Below are 18,132 nucleotides of genomic sequence, written 5' to 3'. Positions count from 1 at the left end.
AATTGAAGGATTTTGGCATGTCTGTGATATTTTGATTTTCTTTATAGCTGTTTACATATATCTCTACAGAATCCAATAATGCTATTTGTTTCCAGTCAGTTTTTCTTATTTCTTAGTTATTCAGTTCCTCATTTATTATTTTTTCATACTACTTTTCAGATTCAGTAAATTATGTTCTATTATGCAGTTTTAAGGCCATGAAATAGTGAGCTGATGAGTTTGCATTCTATGATTTGCTCCTGTTTTGCCTATTTGGTGATGACCATATGTTTATATGGTCTATACAAGATGCTATGGTATTATTTCTGATTATTATCTTTACTAGTGTATGAAGTTATTGTTGATATTAGGTTATACTTACAATAGTGAACAAATTAAAACAAGCCAAGTTTTCATGAAGGTTTTTGTCTCAATTCACAATAATTTTGGTTTACTGTTTTCAGTTTTGGTTTTAATTCACTATTTTTGTTGAGTTGTTATATAAGCTTTCTGTGTTTCTATTACCTGCTTTGGCTTTGTTTTCTTTATTTAATATTCGGGAATGGACAACTGCTTTTTCTTTTGGCTGCCGCCATCTATCTATTTCTACTATATCCTATTCCCTATGCTCCATAGTCAAACAAATATATTTGTTTTACGACTGCACCAGTTAGAATATATATTGAGTGTGAGATTATCATGATTATTATCATTATTATTATTACGGGCAACTCCAAAGGGAGGCCCTAAACATCATATCAAGAACAACTATTCGGCACAGTATCTATCATACTTTTGCTTTGAACTCATTTTACAGTCATGGCACCCACAACAAACTCTGGCAGCTTATTCCACTCATTCACCACTCTCGAGTAAAAAACCTAGTTCTAATATGCTTGCAATATGCTAGCTTTTTATGATAAAGTTACAGGAGCATTAGATGAGGGAAGGGCATATACTGCCATTTTCCTAGACTTAGCAAATGCATTTGACAGGGGTGCCACATGATAAGCTGATATTCAAGTTGCAGCACATGGATCTGGATATCAGATTCGTCAACTGGATTCAGGATTCGCTGTCCAATAGGTATCAGAGAGTAGTGTGTGGTGGAGCAGTATCAAAGAGGCAGAAGGTTACAAGTGATGTTCCACAGGGCTCAGTGTTGGGACCTATATTGTTTAACCTTTATATCAATGACATTGTCTGTGGATTGCAAGGAGATATTCAGTTGTTTGGATGATGCGAAGCTGGGAAGGGTTATTAGTAATAGTGCAGATGTGGTAGCCCTGCAAAAGGATTTGAATAAGCTAGACAGATGGGCAAATGAATGTGGGTGTCAGTTTAATGCAGCAAAATGTAAGGTCTTGAGGTTTGGGACACATCGATGGGACGCTGCATACTCTATGGGAGGAGTTAAACTGGAGGAAGTAAGTAAGACAAGGGATCTGGGGTTGATGATTAATAGAGAACTGAAATTTAGGGGACATATTGCAAAGGTAGTGAAGGTAACACAGAGGATTGCTGCAATAATGAGAAGGACACTGACTTGCAGAGATAAAATGATTATCATTCTGTTGTATTAGCCTCTGATCAGACCATACTTAGACTATTGTTCTCAGATCTGGTCCCCAAGATTTAAAGGGGATAAATTAACTGTGGAAAGGGTACAAAGGCAGATAACAAAGATGGTGTCAGGACTGTACAATGTTAGTTATGAGGATCGGCTGAAAGAGTGTGGACTGCAGAGTTTGATGGATAGAAGAAGGAGAGGCGATATGATAGAGACTTTTAAACTGTTGAGAGGTGGTTACAGGGTTGACACTGGGGAATTTCTTCACGTGGTTGAACAGTGGGAAGGAGTCATGGCAAGTGGCCATCCCTGGAAGTTATGAAAGGAAACTGTGAGAAAGAGGGTGATGAGTGGTTTCTTTGCATTGGTGGGTGGTTGAACCATGGAATGCATTGCCTGATGGAATGGTGAGATCAAGAACAGTCAATGCGTTTAAGGAGTGGTATGATAGACTTTGTGTTTCCTAGGAGGGACCTCCATCGATGAGTCTTGATAGACTTGTGTTTCTTAGAAAGGACCTCCCATGATGAGTCTTTTGACTCCATGGAGGCCTGAATAATAATAATAATTAATTCACAATCTAGCATAACATTAACTGAATATAAGCCATGCCTTGTTTAAGCCTAATTCAACATTAATATATTATCTCATAAACATAAACACTTGACATACATTCAGTATTGTAACTACTTGCAATTTTTGGTCAGCACACCGTCTTTCACATTAACCTTTTGTTCACACGTGAGTCTTCTTCTTGTCTTTCTTTCTATCTGCTGGCTCATTCCTGATTTTTCTGCTAAATTTCTTCCTTGTTCCAATTGTCTATTATTCCTTGCCATATAGGACCCTTAACTTGGCAGCAATGTGCAGCTCTTTCCTTTTGAGATGATTGACACAACACTTGTCACAGGGTGATGGACCCAAGTAGAACACTCAGAACCCACGCCTCTTCTCTTTAGATTTCCGACAGCAAAATTAGCGTGACTGTGGACCCAGGTACGAGAAGGCTTAGAAAACCCCAAGTTAAATAGTGCTTCTCTTTCAATGACTGACAATGGATCTAACGTGATGGCAGACCCAGGTAAGAGAAGGTTTAGAAAACCCCAAGACAAATTATATATGCTCGGACTTCCCTTGTGTGCCTTGGACTGCCCACCTTGAAAATGGTCACATATTGACCTTCAGACATGCTGACGTCATTCTTCGCATGTCTTTGAAAATTTCTATCTATGACAATTCCTGGAATTCTTCGCTATTTTTATAATTAGACTTACTGATCATGAGTTAATATCGTTACATGATGAAGTCATGATCCACATTATTTTAACAAAGGCTCATTACAAGATTATTATAAAAATTAACATTTTTCTAAGTACATTCTCCTAAACAGAAAACATGTAAAAGCAAACATCATAAGTTACAAAGTCACATATGAGAGATCTTACAGAGTGCTGCATGCATGCTTGAACTGTTTTAACTGTCTCTGTGATGTTTATTAATAGTGTTGTGCATTTTTATTAGTGTAAAAGGCATTCATAGTTATAAATGGATACATGTCCAAGAAAGCATTCAAAAATATGTACTCTTTCTCAGCACACATCCATAACTCAAAGACAAATTACAATTAGTGCAGTGTTGGTTTGGCTACGGTTAATGCTATTTTAAATAGGTTTAGGGAAACAGGTACCTTTTCTACTGACAGAAAAGGAAAATGTGGGTGAAAAAGGAAAACTACACACTCAAGATCGTTTACTAGTTAGCTGGTGGGATTAATGTTTCTGACATGACAATCTGTTGAAGATTGTTGGAAGCAGGGAGGACTGCCCACAGACCATAAAAGAAACAACTGTTGAGGCTATGCAGAAAAAGAGGCTTCAGTGGCCAAAAGTGTACAAAGTTTGGACTGTTGAGAAGAGAGCCATTTCTTTGTTCAAGGAGGGCAAGTACCCTATGTTTGCAAATCAGCTGCTAAGAAGACTTCTCCTGCCCACCTTCAACAAGCTCCTAAACATCCAGCTAAAAAGATGTTCTGGGGTTGTTTCACACATGACAGTTCAGGAGTGCCTGTTGATGGTATGATGGAAAGTGACTAATACATAAAAATATTGGAGAAAGAGTGATCTCACAGATCCAGAAAGACAAAGATCTCATCTTTCATCAGGATCTCGCTCCATGCCACACTTCGAAAAAAAAGTGAGAGTCCCTCAAAAATCACAACATCAATTGCTTCAGTGGCTAAGTAACTCACCTGACTTTAGCACAAAAGAAAATTTGTGGGCCATAGTGAAAAAAAGACTTGGAAAATTAAATTGTGATACAGAAGTTAACTTAATACAGTCCATTATAAAAGTATGGTTTCGAGATGCAGAAATAAGAAAAATGTGTTCTGCTTTGGTAGAGTCCATGCCTACACGAATTAATGATAAATTTAGAACAGAGGAGCACATATAAATTATTAGGCAAAGTTGGAGTTTAATTTCCATACTTATTTTCTTGCAAAATTAAACTTGTTTAACATGTGAGTGTTCAGATTAATTTGTTTGCTACTGTAGATAGCAAATCTAAATATTGTAGTGTTATTTATATTTGCAATGTTTATATCACTTATTGCTATTAAATGTTCAGTTGTGCACAATTCTGGGCATGAGAGCCAGTGATTTAATTCATGTAGAAATTCTAACTTTTGGTGGCCTATAAACAGCATTTAACATTAAGTGCTGTTGATAAACTGCATGTATTATTTCAATGTAGATGTTTTTAGCAAATTTACATTTACAGTTAATTTCTTTCACTATTAATTTTTGTTTTGTGAATATTAGTATTCCACTACTTTGCCTTATTTTTCAATAGTGTGTGTAGATTGAAGTTTGAAACTTGATAACTAGTTACTTCATCATTAGTTAGTAGTGGATACGTCAGTTAGGACTGATATATCAGTAACATCAATATGATTCTTCAGATGAACTTGTAGCATAAGCCAATATTTTTTAATGCTTCTGATGTTTATGTGTAGAATAGAGCCCCTTCACTCTGTCAGTGTATTGCTTCCATTCTGTGAGTAAGTTAAGAATATGACAGCTCTTGTGCTCTGGTGTTATTAAGTCTGCTTGATAGTCCATGTTCATGTAGGTCTCATGTAGCTGTCCTCTCTTTTGATGTGGTTAAAAATATTTGACTTTCACTATGGTAGCCTGTTTGTATTTCGAGCTCTTGATTTATATTGACATTGAGTTCTGTGATTTTCTCACGAATATTTTTTTGTTTCTGATCCATAAAAATTAATGAATTTTTTTAATTTTTCTTTCCTCACCTGATACAACAGATTTTGGTAAAATAGTGTTAAATACTTGGTCACGAAGATTGGATTGCTATCTTGGGATATGTTCAGTCTCTAGTAACTGACCTTTTCAGTCTGTTATCTTTTATGACTTTTATGGGCTTGCTTGTTAGACAAACACTGACAGGAGCAGATCACCGCAAACATTTGTGGTTTTTTTTTTTTGCTTTTTTTTTGGAATAGCCAATTTACAGACTAAATGTCATTTATCTGCAGAGGTTTGTAATAATGAACTTTAGAACTCTCTCTCCCATAAGTTTTCTGTTAGTATAGTTTCATGGACAGCCTCTTATGTGAATAAGAGGCTGTCCATGAAAAGATCTTCCTTATTCTGCTGTTGGTTTAAAGGTTTGTACTGCAGTTTTAATGAGTTCAGAGGTCTTTTAATAGACTGTGTTGTCTCTCAGTTACTACGTTAACACTATTTTTAATATTCTTACAGTTTATGAGTTCTTCCACTTCTAAATTATTATATTTAACAAAGTCCTCGTATTCCTTAAACTTTTTTATGACTTGTTCTTTCTGCTTATCGAAAAGGTTTTGAACAAATGTAATTAGGCATTCTTTCATATGTTCTAGTCCAGTTTTAAGTGATAAATTTAATTCATTTGATGGGAAGATGCCAATTGAGTGGAAAGAGGACAAAATAATCCCATTGCACAAAGGAGGCTCCAAGACAGAAGTTACAAATTATAGGTCGGTCTCCATCTCAGTTAAGGTATTGAAGAAATTGGTGAAAGACGGAATTCAGGACTGAGTGGATAGGAATATGATACTATATAAGGGAAAACAGAATGAAATAGAATATTAAAAAAGGATATTAGGAAAGAACTTGACATTGTCAGCATCCAGGAGTGTATTAACAGAGCTCTCAGGTGGTATGGTCACTTAAACTGAATGAGAGAGGAAAGATTAGCAAAACAAGTGTTTCTCTGCCAGGTTGCCAGGAAAAAGACCCAGAGGAAGACCAATATATAGGTGGATTGATACAGTAAAAGGTGCCTTAGAAGACAGAAATATAAGATCTGATAATATTGGAGTCTTGACAGGTAACAGACTGATTTGGAGGAAAATTGTAGATAGGAAGTTAGTAATGATGTAAATTTTTCATGTAATACTATCATATCCTGTACACCCCTTTAGGATATGCACCAGGAATTTGATGATGATAAGGGACAACATGGTTTTGCAAACGTAGGTTTGCGTTAGTAATTGGCTTACTTTTTATAATCAAGTGACAATGGAGTTTGATAAGGGAAATGACTACTCATTGATATTGCTAGACTACGAAAAAACATTTGATGAGATTTCACATAGAATTCTGTTACATAAATTGGAGCAAATGAAGGTAGATATGAATTTGGTGATTTGGATTAGAGGATTGCTGATGGATAGATATCAAAGAATGGGTTATGGAGGAGTTGAGTCCAGGAGAAGGCAGGTAACCAGTGGTGTACCACGGGGCTCAGTAGTTGGTTCTCTGTTGTTTAATTTATATATCAATGATATAGGAAATGATTTAACAGGAAATATTCAGTTGTTTGTTGACGATGCTAAATGAGAAGAGCAAAGGCGAAATGAAGGTGATGCGCTTTGGGAAGAGATCAGAAATTTTGTACTATATTGATGGAACTAAATTGCAGGAAACTGATAAGGACAGGACTTAGTGTAATTGTGGACAGGGAGTTGAAGTTTAGAGAGCATATTGCAAAGGCATCCAAAATAGCACATCAAATTATGTGGTTGTTGAAGAACACTTTAACAAGCAGGGATAGAGAGGTTATCATTCTCCTGTACAAGGCCACATATAGACTTCTGTGCACAGTAGTCTGTTTGTGGAGAGGATCCAGAGGTAAGTGACAAAGATTGTGGCAGGTCTGTGGAATGCTCCCTATGAGAATAGATTCACAGTCTGTAGGCTTCAAAAGTTAGCTGATAGATGAAAAAGAGGAGACATGATAAAAGCATTTAAGTTATTAAAAGGATTTTAGGATTGACACTGAAGACTTTTTCAGTACATGGCAAGAAAGGAGAGAATAAGGGGTCATCAGTGGAAGTTGTGTAAGAGTCTGGTTAGTAAGAGTGTTAGGATAGGTTTGCGTGGAGGGTGTTGAATGGGTTAGTTACCAGAGGTAGTGGCGGGCACTTCATCAGTGAATGAGTTTAAGGAGAGGTATGATAGGTATTGTGTGATCAACGTGTGAATAAATGGATCTTCCACAATGAGTCTTCTCACTCCATGGAAATACCTGTATAATAATAGTAATAATAGAAAGCTCACTTTGAATTCCTTGTTCTTTTGATTTCTTCATCTTATTTTGTTTCAAGTAAAATGGACTGCATTGTTAAATTATCCCCTGCTGTTGATGGCCATATTTCTTTCTTCTCCCTGTAGTTGAGACACGTTTGCATTGGATAGAATAATTCAGAAAGGCCAGAACATGTAAAATGCAGATTTTGAAGGCATTTTCTACATGTTATATATTTTTCTTTGGATGTTTATAGATCCTTTAGGCATTTGTTACATTTCATGACTCACCTTCACCTTACCTCCTTGAGCTGCTTCTACTACCCATTAATAATAGCAATCTCCTTTGTTCTGCTATCATTGCTGATCACCGTGTATGCTTGAATTTTTAATACACATAATTTGAAAAGCTACTTCATGGATTTTGATAATTCATACATAAATAAATGTCTTCAGCAGTGGAACCCTTTGTAACGTTTTCAGATTAATTAACAAGAACCTCTTTAGAACCTAGAACAAAGAACTTTAGAACAAAAGCTGCAATAAGAGCATGCATGTTTACACAGTGTCCTTCAATAATTAAGTAGTCATAATAAACTGAGAAGGCAGCTTGAAGTAGTGCCTTGACAGAAAATACTGAATAGTACAGGAATCAGTAGTGCAAGGAGTTTAAGAGCATCTGATGGAAGTTATTATCTAATTCCTTCCTCAGAGTTAAGATATGAAATTGCATGTGAATTAAATGAATGAGTAACACTTTAAAGTAAGAGTTAGATAAAAAGAGAATATTGTAGATCTAATATCATGAGAAGAATGATGACGAACCTCAGAGCACTATTAAGATCAGGCCAAGGAAGAAAACTATGGTGAGAAAGAGAAATCAAAAAAGTGCTTGTGAAAACACTCTTAAAATTGAATTAGTTAATATTGTTCATAATAAAGTTTTTAATCAGTTGTGATTTTTAAATCGAAAATAAATCTATTAACCTATTCTTTTAATTTATTTTCTTGTTTATTTACTTCATTTTTCTTCCATCTCTGGCATAGGAGAAGGGAAATGAGGATGAAGGAAAAGAGGTTGGATTCTGCCTCCTCCCCCAAAAAGTTATAATACTTTGAAAATAAGATGACATTTTAAATAATATTTTTGGTTGATATATTACTTACTAATAGCATATTTCTAGCTGAATTTGGAGAAGATTCTCAAAAAAGATCATCTACAAATATTGTAACTAGAAAAGAGCAAACAAGAAAGAAAGGCATGAGAAAAGGACATTCATTCTTAACTGTAAGTTTAGTTATTATTATTATTAAGTGATGGCTACAGTACTAGCATAAAGCAATTTTGAATTAATGATTTTAACTTCTTATTTATTTAAGGAACTTAGTGCTAAAATGTGTTATTGGATATCACATGAATTCACTATAGCTATATAAATGTTTGTTTGATAATCTAATCTTAGGACTATCTTTATTCATATATAAGGATTTATAGTCCAAAATCATTAAAACTAGACTTGCTTTACGTATACAGTCAGCTCTCACTATAGTAGCAAACACCATTATAATAAACTACTAAAAAGTCCCAATTAAAGTTCCCACAGTGCTGTGCCAAAAGAAATTCAATGTAGCAAACTGTCCATTATATCAAATTGTTCTTATGGTCCTTAGTAGTTTTCTGGTGAGAGTTGATTATATATGGATACATTTGTTTGAGATAATTTATGAATGTTATTATGACTGCAAGTGATTCATCCAGAGACAGAATAATAACTAGACAACTTTTTTGGTACACATATTGGAAATTACTATTTTTTCATTATTTAATGCATTCATACCAAGTAGGGACAAATTGGCTTGTGTACCCTGCAGAGTTGGACACAAGGAATTGTCTTAAATTTACTTTCTGTTTGTGTGAATTGGACTGGCATTTACAATGTGTAACATGCCAGTCTTTTCTTTTTAATCCAAAGCTGTGTAAAGGAGGAAGATTCTATTTGGTTTCAATATATATAATTAAAAAAAAAATTTTTTTTTATGTTTGGCCCATACACAGGAGGTTGGTTGGTCAACCTATAGTACATTAGTACCGTGTATGGGTAGTGGGTTGGGAAAGGAAGAATTTGTTTACATTTGATTTGAATGACTTTAAATTGTATTCCTTGGGAAACACAGCAGGTGGGAGACTGTTCCACAGTGCAGCAGTTGCAGGGATGAAGGAAGAGGAAAAGAAACTTGTTCTGTTTGTTTCTAGGTGTGCTGCGAAGGGATGTTGTGCAGCAGCTGCACGTGTTCCAATGAGCTTAGTACTGAGCGGAGGAATTATTGATGTTATTTCATTTGAGCATTTCCCATGGAAATATTTGTAGAATATACATACTGCAGAGACCATACATCTGTGTGAAAGTGGGGGGAGGGAGTTGGTAAGGGATGGATCATTGATAAGTCTAATTGCTCTCCTCTGTATTGAGTCGAGCATTTTGAGAGCGCTTTTAGGGGCCCCACCCCATATGTGGGAGCAGTATTCAATAGCTGGGTGGATTTGTGATTTGTATAATGTTAATAGTTGTTTGGGGGTGAAGTAACATCTTGAGCAAAAGAGAAATCCTAGGTTTTTTGAGGCTGAGGATGCAATGGTTGTGATATGTTTATGCCAGGAGAGGTTTGATGTGAGGGTGATTCCAAGAAGTGAGATCTCAAACTGTCTGGAAATTTGGGTATCGTCAAAAAAGGATACTGGGAAAAAATGGTTCTTTTTTATGGGAAATAGTACAGAACTGGGTTTTATTGGCATTGAAATTTATGAGGTTATCCGAACCCCATTGTAGGATGGCTTGGAGATCGGAGTTGAGGGTGGTGGTGGTGGTTGATGTTCTGTAGGTTGAGGTGAGTTGTGTAGGGTAAGGCTTATCAAATGCAAGCGAGGAGTGTAGTGTGCTGTTGTCTGCAAAACTGTGTATTGGGTTGGAGGTCAATTGCAGTAGGTTATTGATATAATTATTCAATAGTTAAAAAATTTTCATTGGGTAGTATATAAGGTTAAAGGCTTTGTAGCTCATTTGGTATAGATGAGCCTTTGGTTGCAAAGATCCTGGTTTGAATCCAGTCTATGATGTGAGAGACTTTTATTAGGTCTTTTCAATCAAATGATGAGCTGATCTAGCTGGTCTCATACAGAGGTTAAGGGTTTTTCACTCAGAAACTCTGGATTTTTGTCCCTCAAAGCAGGCAAATTGGCCCCATGAACACATGGGGCCAATTTGCCTGGCATATTCTACAGGCATAAATACTTGCCCTTAGGAGTGAAGCAGAGGAGTAGCATGCCAGCTACATTGTTACTATGACCCTTAGCCAACAGACTACCCATCCTAAGGGACAGATAGACACAACTTGCATGTGAACTAAGAGACAAGCATTGCTTCTGCTGAGTGGTGAGTTTATGGTAGAAAAGAAAGAGAGAAATGTGGATGGTACACTAAACTACTCTACCTGTGTTAGTGAATTACATGTGAGTGTTGTGATTACAATACTTGAGTCTGAAATCACTCCATGAAGCAATATACATTTTTTATGGCCTTAAAGTAGCAGAAAACATAAATAGAGGATTTCATTGTGTAAAAAATAACAAATAATAACTGCTGTCTGTATTGTATTTGCAACTTAGTATATGACTGTGGGGAAGAGCAAATCCATCTCATAGTATATATGATAAGGTTGTTAATCTGGGTATGAAAATAATGTATGCATTTGTGAGGTATACATTGTGCAGAACATTTAGTTTGGGAATTTTTTTTCCAAGAAAGCATTGCTGATCTTTTTATTTTGTAAAATAAAAAACTATATCATAAAGCTTTGTTCAAGATCTATTTTGAAATTTGCTGATGCCCATGTTTTATCTGACTGTTTGTATGTAGGATAGAATCTCTGTTGATCTGAACTCTTGTTTTTCATGTTTATCCGACTGTCTTGGCAGTTGACGTAGAATTTTGTTGACTGATGTTCTATTTAACCATTGTTTGGTAGGATTGGTGCTGAGGTGGTCGAGCTCTTGGTTTCTTTCATCTCTGTCACCTAGGGAATAAATAATGCCTACTTTCTGCACTGGGTGGTGATGGGATGTGGAGTGCAAATATTGTCCAGTGTTTGTTGGTCTCCTGTGCACTGAGAAACTGAATGTGTTTTGTTGGAATACTTCTACAGGTGTGTCTAAAAATGGTAGAGACCTGTTTACCTGTAATTGAACAGTGAATTTATCACATATATTATCAACATATCTGAGCCAAAATTTAGGTAGCGTTCCTTGGTACTGTATGGCTTTTTCATCAAACAACTCCATGAACAGATTTGTTAACAAGGGAGAAAGCAAAAAGAACATTGCTAATACTTTTTCCTGTTCAAAATATTCTTCTTGGAATTTGAAGAACGTGCTATTAATGCAGTGTATGAACCAGACATCTATGATGTCTGGCAAAAAGAAGTCTCATAGTAATTGTAAGGGTTCTGTTCTTGGTACGTTGGTGAACAGATTAATGATGTCAAGACTTGCTAGTCGATCAGTATGTTCTGTTGTAATCGTTTGTGCTGTGTGTCATATTCTTTATAAAAGAGGTTGTTTTGTCAATGTGAGGGCTTAGCAGGCTTGCTAGATATTTGGATAGCAACAAAGTTGAAAAATACTTTGAATCAACAATAGGTCTTAGTAGTAAGCCCTGTTTATGCACCTTTGGGACTCCATAAAATTCTTGGTACAAGGGTACCAATTCCCTTGTTACATGCCTTGACTTGTGATGTTTTTTGGTGTCTTCAGATAGGTTCAGAATGATTTTTTTAATCAAATTATTGGTCTTATTATGGAAATAACTCATTGGTTTGTGATTTAGTTTTATATAGCATTTGTATCAGTAGATATTGCATTTTTTCTATGTATTGTATGGAATTCATCAAAACTGTTGTGTTGCCTTTGTCAGCTTTCAAGTACTATTTATCCTGTTTGATATTTTTTAGAACCAATCATTCCATTTTTGCAATGTTATTACTAGGTGGTTTTGCTTGTAGAACTATAGAGGTTGTTTTGATGCGAAGAAAATCTACAACATTTGTAGGAACTCTTTGAAAACTTTTGTCCATGTTTGCCATGATATCTACTTTTGGAATCCTACTTGGTGATATTATTATTATGTGACACCTCCAGGGAGTCCAAAGACTCATCGAGGGAGAGCGTGCCAACAGCATCGAATGATTGATCCTCTTCCAACTACTAACCATACTCGAACTTGCATAACTTTTTGCTGAGCCATTAGTAGTAGAAGCTCTACCAATTGACCGACCTTTGCTGGCTTGCAAAGATGAAACCTCATGAAAGGATGTTGAATTCAGAATCAGTATAATTTACTTTGTAACCAAGTGAAAAATCTTTCTACAACTATCTCTGATCCAGAGTATTTTATAATAATGTGATACTAATACTTGTATATGAAAAATATGACTTCTGAATTAATTCGTGACAGTGTTTAGGTGGCATTTCGGATTGTTTTACGTGGAAATTTTTCTCTGTTATTATATAATTTTAGAAGTGATTTTACTTAACATTCTGCTCCAAAAGAAGTATAGCAATAGTTCTCAAGGGACTGAATTGCGAATAATCGTAAGTACTCTGAGCATTTCAAAAAAAAAACGTTTTCCCATATTCTAATATTGGCCATAGCAAGTGCTGACAGCCAATGTTTAGCCATGCCTGTAGCATGAAGCAAAGATGGCAGCAATAAAGCAGAGCAACGACAAAGTGTTTTGAGTCCTGCTACCACAAGTAGACCGCTTGAAGCTACAAACTAGACATTTTGGGAAAGAAAAAAGAGTTTGTTATGTGATTTTTGTTTCCAGTGAACTCATGCCATGTGTTGATTCTTAAGTGCTGTGAAGAATTCATGTTGGAGGTTTAATGGAATATTATCAGCACTGAGAAAGGATTAAAAACAGTTTTAGTACTTCCAGTATTTTGTCTCCACACAGAATTATAACAGAGTGAAGAATCTGTGACGGAGACGAAATATTGGAAATATTAAAATTGTTTTTAATCCTTTCTCAGTGCTGATAATATTCCATTAAACCTCCAACATGAACTCATGCCAGTTGTCTCAAAATTGACGAATCGGTGCTCACACTCCTAAACCTCAAGCACATGGATAGCCTGGAACAGCATATTATCATGCTCAATGAAACTTTCTCCCAGAAAATCAGCACAATTGAAAAAAAATCAAAGCAATTCATGATCACCATCTCAAAGTTAACATGCCTCCTGCAGACAATGCCAACAAGCTTCATGATCTCATTACATCATCAGTTCAAGACGTGATTCAGGCAAAAAAAACAAAAAAGTATAATGACATCGTTGTGAATTTCTATTCTGGAACAACCAATGCAACACTAAATGATAACATTTGCAGGCTTGCTGAACAATGCAGCTTTGACCACATGAAAATTGTCAGGTATCACTGCTTCAGGCCCATGATTACATGGAAAGATAGAACAAAGTATTCCCAGCCAGATCTGACCTATGTGCAGTGAGGAAAAAAGGTTTCAATTATGACAAGAACTGAACAGAAACATCAAAGTTGAGGCAAAGCATGGACAATCAATTATAAAGAAGGAATACTAGTGAGAAAATCAAACTCTGCAAGTAAGGAAACCTGATCCTATACACTGCATAGGGAAAATGTGTTGGATATGGTCAACAGCAAACTTCATAGAAGCTTCCTGAGCCATTTCACAAATATATATGGTCTCATTTCTAACCTTAATGATATTCACTTCCATCTCTGGTCTGCAAAACCTCATCTACAATTATTCTAAAGATCTGTGCTTCCGGATTAACTCCCACTTTATGCTGCCTTTCTTATTCCACTGGAATAAGAAAAACTTATTCTGCAGTCTGGAAAACTAGCCCATATACAACCTATTTCTAAGAAGTGTGATTCCATACCTTCAAAATGCCATCCAATTTCTCTCGGTTCAGTTCTTTCTAAAGTCAGGAAAAGAATCATCAACAGACAACTCCTAAATGACTGACAGTATGGATTCCATCACTGTCAATTAGCAGGGAATCTACTAACATATGTCATCCATTCTTGGACAAAGTATTTGAAATTTCTGTGATGTTCAAATTTTCTTGAAATGAATTATTGATAAAAGATACAATCATTTTAGTTTTATTAAAATCTTTAAATCTTGAATTTATTTCTTCCTCAACTAATTCTATTTCACAAATAAATTATTTTAAATCATAGCGAAGCATTTCTTGATTTTGTTCAAAAAATTTTAATAAATATGGGAGATGTCTAAATTCGTAGTTATTTATATTTTTCTTTAATAAAAGTAAGTATTGTTGGAAAGTTTTTATTGAACTTAACATGTCAATTAAATTTTTCTCTCTACCTTGTAACTCAAAATTTAAATTGCTTAATTTCTGCTTAATTTCAGAAATCTACTAAAAATGATAAGTGTAACAACCATCGTTAATTAATACAAGAAATCTTTCTAAAAATTGACTTCTGCTGAGCCAGCAAACATTATTGTACAATAGAAGTTCCCTATCATCATCTGCCTGTAATTTAAATAACCGGCGTTGCAGGGCTTTTCCTCGAACAGAATTTACAATTTTAAATGTAATATCCAAAACATCTTTTGTGTTTAATCTTTTACTACACAGTACTTTATTATTATTATTATTATTATTATTCAGGCCTCCAAGGAGTCAAAAGACTCATCGAGGGAGGTCCTTCCTAAGACATAAAGTCTGTCAAGACTCATCGAGGGGAGGTCCCCCCCTGAGAAACACAAGGTTTATCATACCACTCTTTAAAGTCACTGACCGTTCTCGCTCCCACCACTCCATCAGGCAATGCATTCCACGGCTCAACCACCCTCCACACAAAGAAACCACTCCTTACCCTCTTGCTCACAGTTTCCTTTCGTAACTTCCAGGGATGGCCTCTTGTCATCACTCCTTCCCGCTGATCAACCAAGCGAAAGAACTCCCCAGTGTCAACCCTGTAACCACCTCTCAACAGTTTAAAAGTCTCAATCATATCACCTCTCCTTCTTCTATCCGCCAAACTCTGCAGTCCACATTCTCTCAGCCGATCCTCATAACTATCATTGTACAGTCCTGAAACCATCTTTGTCATCCGTCTTTGTATCCTTTCCACAGTTAATTTATCCCCTTCAAATCCTGGGGACCAAATCTGAGAACAATAGTCCAAGTGTGGTCTGATCAGAGACTTATACAACGGAATGATAACCCTCTTATCTCTGCAGGTCAGTGTCCTTCTCATAATAGCAGCAATCCTCTGTGTTACCTTCACCACCTTTGCAATATGTCCCCTAAACTTCAGGTTTCTATCAATCATCAACCCCAGATCTCTTGTCTCCCCTACTTCCTCCAGTATAACTCCTCCCATAGAGTATGCAGCATCCCATCGATGTTTCCCAAACCTCAAGACCTTACATTTTGCTGCATTAAACTGACACCCCCATTCATTTGCCCATCTATCTAGCTTATTTAAATCCTCTTGCAAGGCTACCACATCTGCGCTATTACTAATAATCCTTCCCAGCTTCGCATCATCCGCAAACAACTGAATATCCCCCTGCAATCCACTGGCTATGTCATTGATATAAAGGTTAAACAATATAGGTCCTAGTACTGAGCCCTGTGGGACCCCACTTGTAACCCTCTGCCTCCTGGAAACTGCTCCACCATACACAACTCTCTGATACCTATCAGACAGCCAATCCTGAATCCAGTTGACCAATCTGACATCCAGACCCATGTGCTGCAACTTAAATATCAGCTTATCATGTGGCACCCTGTCAAATGCCTTCACCAAGTCTAAGAAAATTGCAGTATATGCCTTTCCCTCATCTAATGCTCTTGTAACTTTATTATAAAAGGCTAGCATATTGCTAAAACAAGAGCGTCCTTTCACAAATCCATGTTGATTCTCACAGATAACATTACCCTCATCTGCCCAATGCTGTACACGGTCCCTCACTACTTTCTCCAAGATCTTAACAACTACTGATGATACACAGACTGGCCTATAATTAGACACTTCCAGTCTGTTACCACCCTTATGCAATGGCACTATCTTACCTTCCTTCCATTCCCTGGGCACCTTTGCCAAAGCCAGACTTTCATTGTAAAGCCACGTTAAAGGTATTGTCAATTCGCTAGCACATTCTCTCAAAACTCGTGGCGAAATACCATCCAGTCCCACAGCTTTACTGACATCCAGAGTACTCAGTATCTGAAGCACACTCTCCTCCTGTACCTCCAGACCTCGTACCAGTCCTATCCCTCTAGCATTAAAACTGACTCCTCTAGGATGAAATACTCCAATAAAGTGTTCATTGAACAATTCCACTATGTCCTCTGCATCAGTCACTCTATTCCCATTTTTATCCCACAGTATCATTCTTCCACAGTCATTTCTCCTCCTACTGGCCACATAGCTAAAAAATTCCCTAGGATTTTCTTTGGATCTTAGGGCCAATCTTCTCTCATATTCCAGTTTCGCTTTCCTTACCACACGAGTCACTCTTCTGGCCTGTGTCTTATATTCTTCACCCATCCTCTCTTCACCTGTCTCCTTATATCTCTTCCATAGCCTCTTTTTCGCATGCAGTTCCTGTTTAATGTTGTTTGTCATCCACTTTACTCCAAATTGCGCCCTCTTCTTCACTCGTGGTATACAACTTACCATTGCTGATAACAAATATTCTTTCACAATTTCCCACGCACTGGTGATATCCCGGCCGTCCAATTCCTCCCTCCATGAAACTTCCCGAAGTTGACGTCTAAGACTATTATAATCACCTGCCTTATAATTCCACATAAGTTCCCGTCTCTTTGATACTCCTGCATGTCTATTCATTTTCCATGTCAACACCATATGGTCACTCTCTCCAACTGGTGGGAGAGACGTCAACTCAGTTATTATCAACTCTTCTGATGCTATAACCAAATCCAAAATTTTTGAACCTCTTGTTCCCTCTGTTACATGTTGCCTAAGACATTTGTCCCTCAAGAATTCTAGAAATTCCATTCCCCTATTGTTACATGCATGTTCCTCTCTCCAATTTATACTACTGAAGTTAAAATCTCCCATAACAATCATTCTTCTTGCACTTGCCAAACTTAGCTGTCTAAACATCTCCTGGTCCCCATCCTCTGTGCTCCTGGGTCTGTAGCAACACCCCACTAAATATCCTGTCTTGCCTACCTCTAGCTCACACCATACGCTCTCAAAATCATTTGTCTCACTTCCTTCCAAATTCTCCACTCTTAGAGGACATAGGTCATCACTTATCATAAGCAGCACCCCACCACCACGCTTTCCCCTCCTATCCTGACGAAAAATGCTATACCCAGCGACTTCTATACCTGTTTTTATATCCTCTTCTGTCAACCACGTCTCAGTGATCGCAATAATTTTTGGCCAGGCTGATGCTATCTGCGCCACCAATTCCTCTCCCTTATTCCGGATACTCCTGGCATTAGTATACAGCATATAAATGCCATTGTTTCTATACCCAGCCTTATCCCTCCTAGACTCCACTGGGCTCAGTGTTACCTGACATTGTCTCCCTTCTCCCAAGTATCCATTCCCACAAGAGGCCACCCCTGCTATCATCCTCCCTGGGACACACTGACTCGCTCAGAACAGCAATCTCTCCAGATGCCTACGCCCTTCCTCATTCAAATGTAAACGGTCTCTCGCATACAACTCCTCTCTTTCCTCAAATGCACTCCAAGCATCCACATATACCAGTCCTCTCTTGTCACACATTCTCACTATTATGCCATTCAATATCACCGCTCTTCTGCTCAGCTCATCATTATCATACCTAGGCAACACGCACACTATTTTTCCTCTCTCTGTCTTCTTCCGTACAGTCTCAAGCAAAAATCTCATATCTCTCGCTGCCCGACTTACATTA

General features: G+C 37.0%; 1 protein-coding gene across 3 annotated transcripts in view; it reads left to right on the top strand.

The window, feature by feature from the left end:
• The window catches only part of LOC150092629 (uncharacterized), a 117,834-nt gene that overhangs the window by 35,143 nt on the left and 64,559 nt on the right, over positions 1 to 18,132 (top strand). For all 3 annotated transcript variants that reach the window (XM_090414693.1, XM_090414694.1, XM_090414692.1), the window contains one exon: positions 8,319 to 8,422. In XM_090414693.1, the coding sequence (XP_090270819.1) occupies positions 8,319 to 8,422 (104 nt within the window). The remainder of the gene's footprint in view (positions 1 to 8,318; positions 8,423 to 18,132) is intronic.

The sequence above is a fragment of the Typopeltis vanoorti genome, chromosome 25, assembly GCF_054136105.1.
Source record: "Typopeltis vanoorti isolate ZY-2024b chromosome 25, IOZ_Tvanoo_1.0, whole genome shotgun sequence".
NCBI lineage: Eukaryota > Metazoa > Arthropoda > Arachnida > Uropygi > Thelyphonidae > Typopeltis > Typopeltis vanoorti.
Note: the sequence above shows the minus strand (reverse complement) of the source record. Positions and strands in the feature narration are given on the sequence as shown.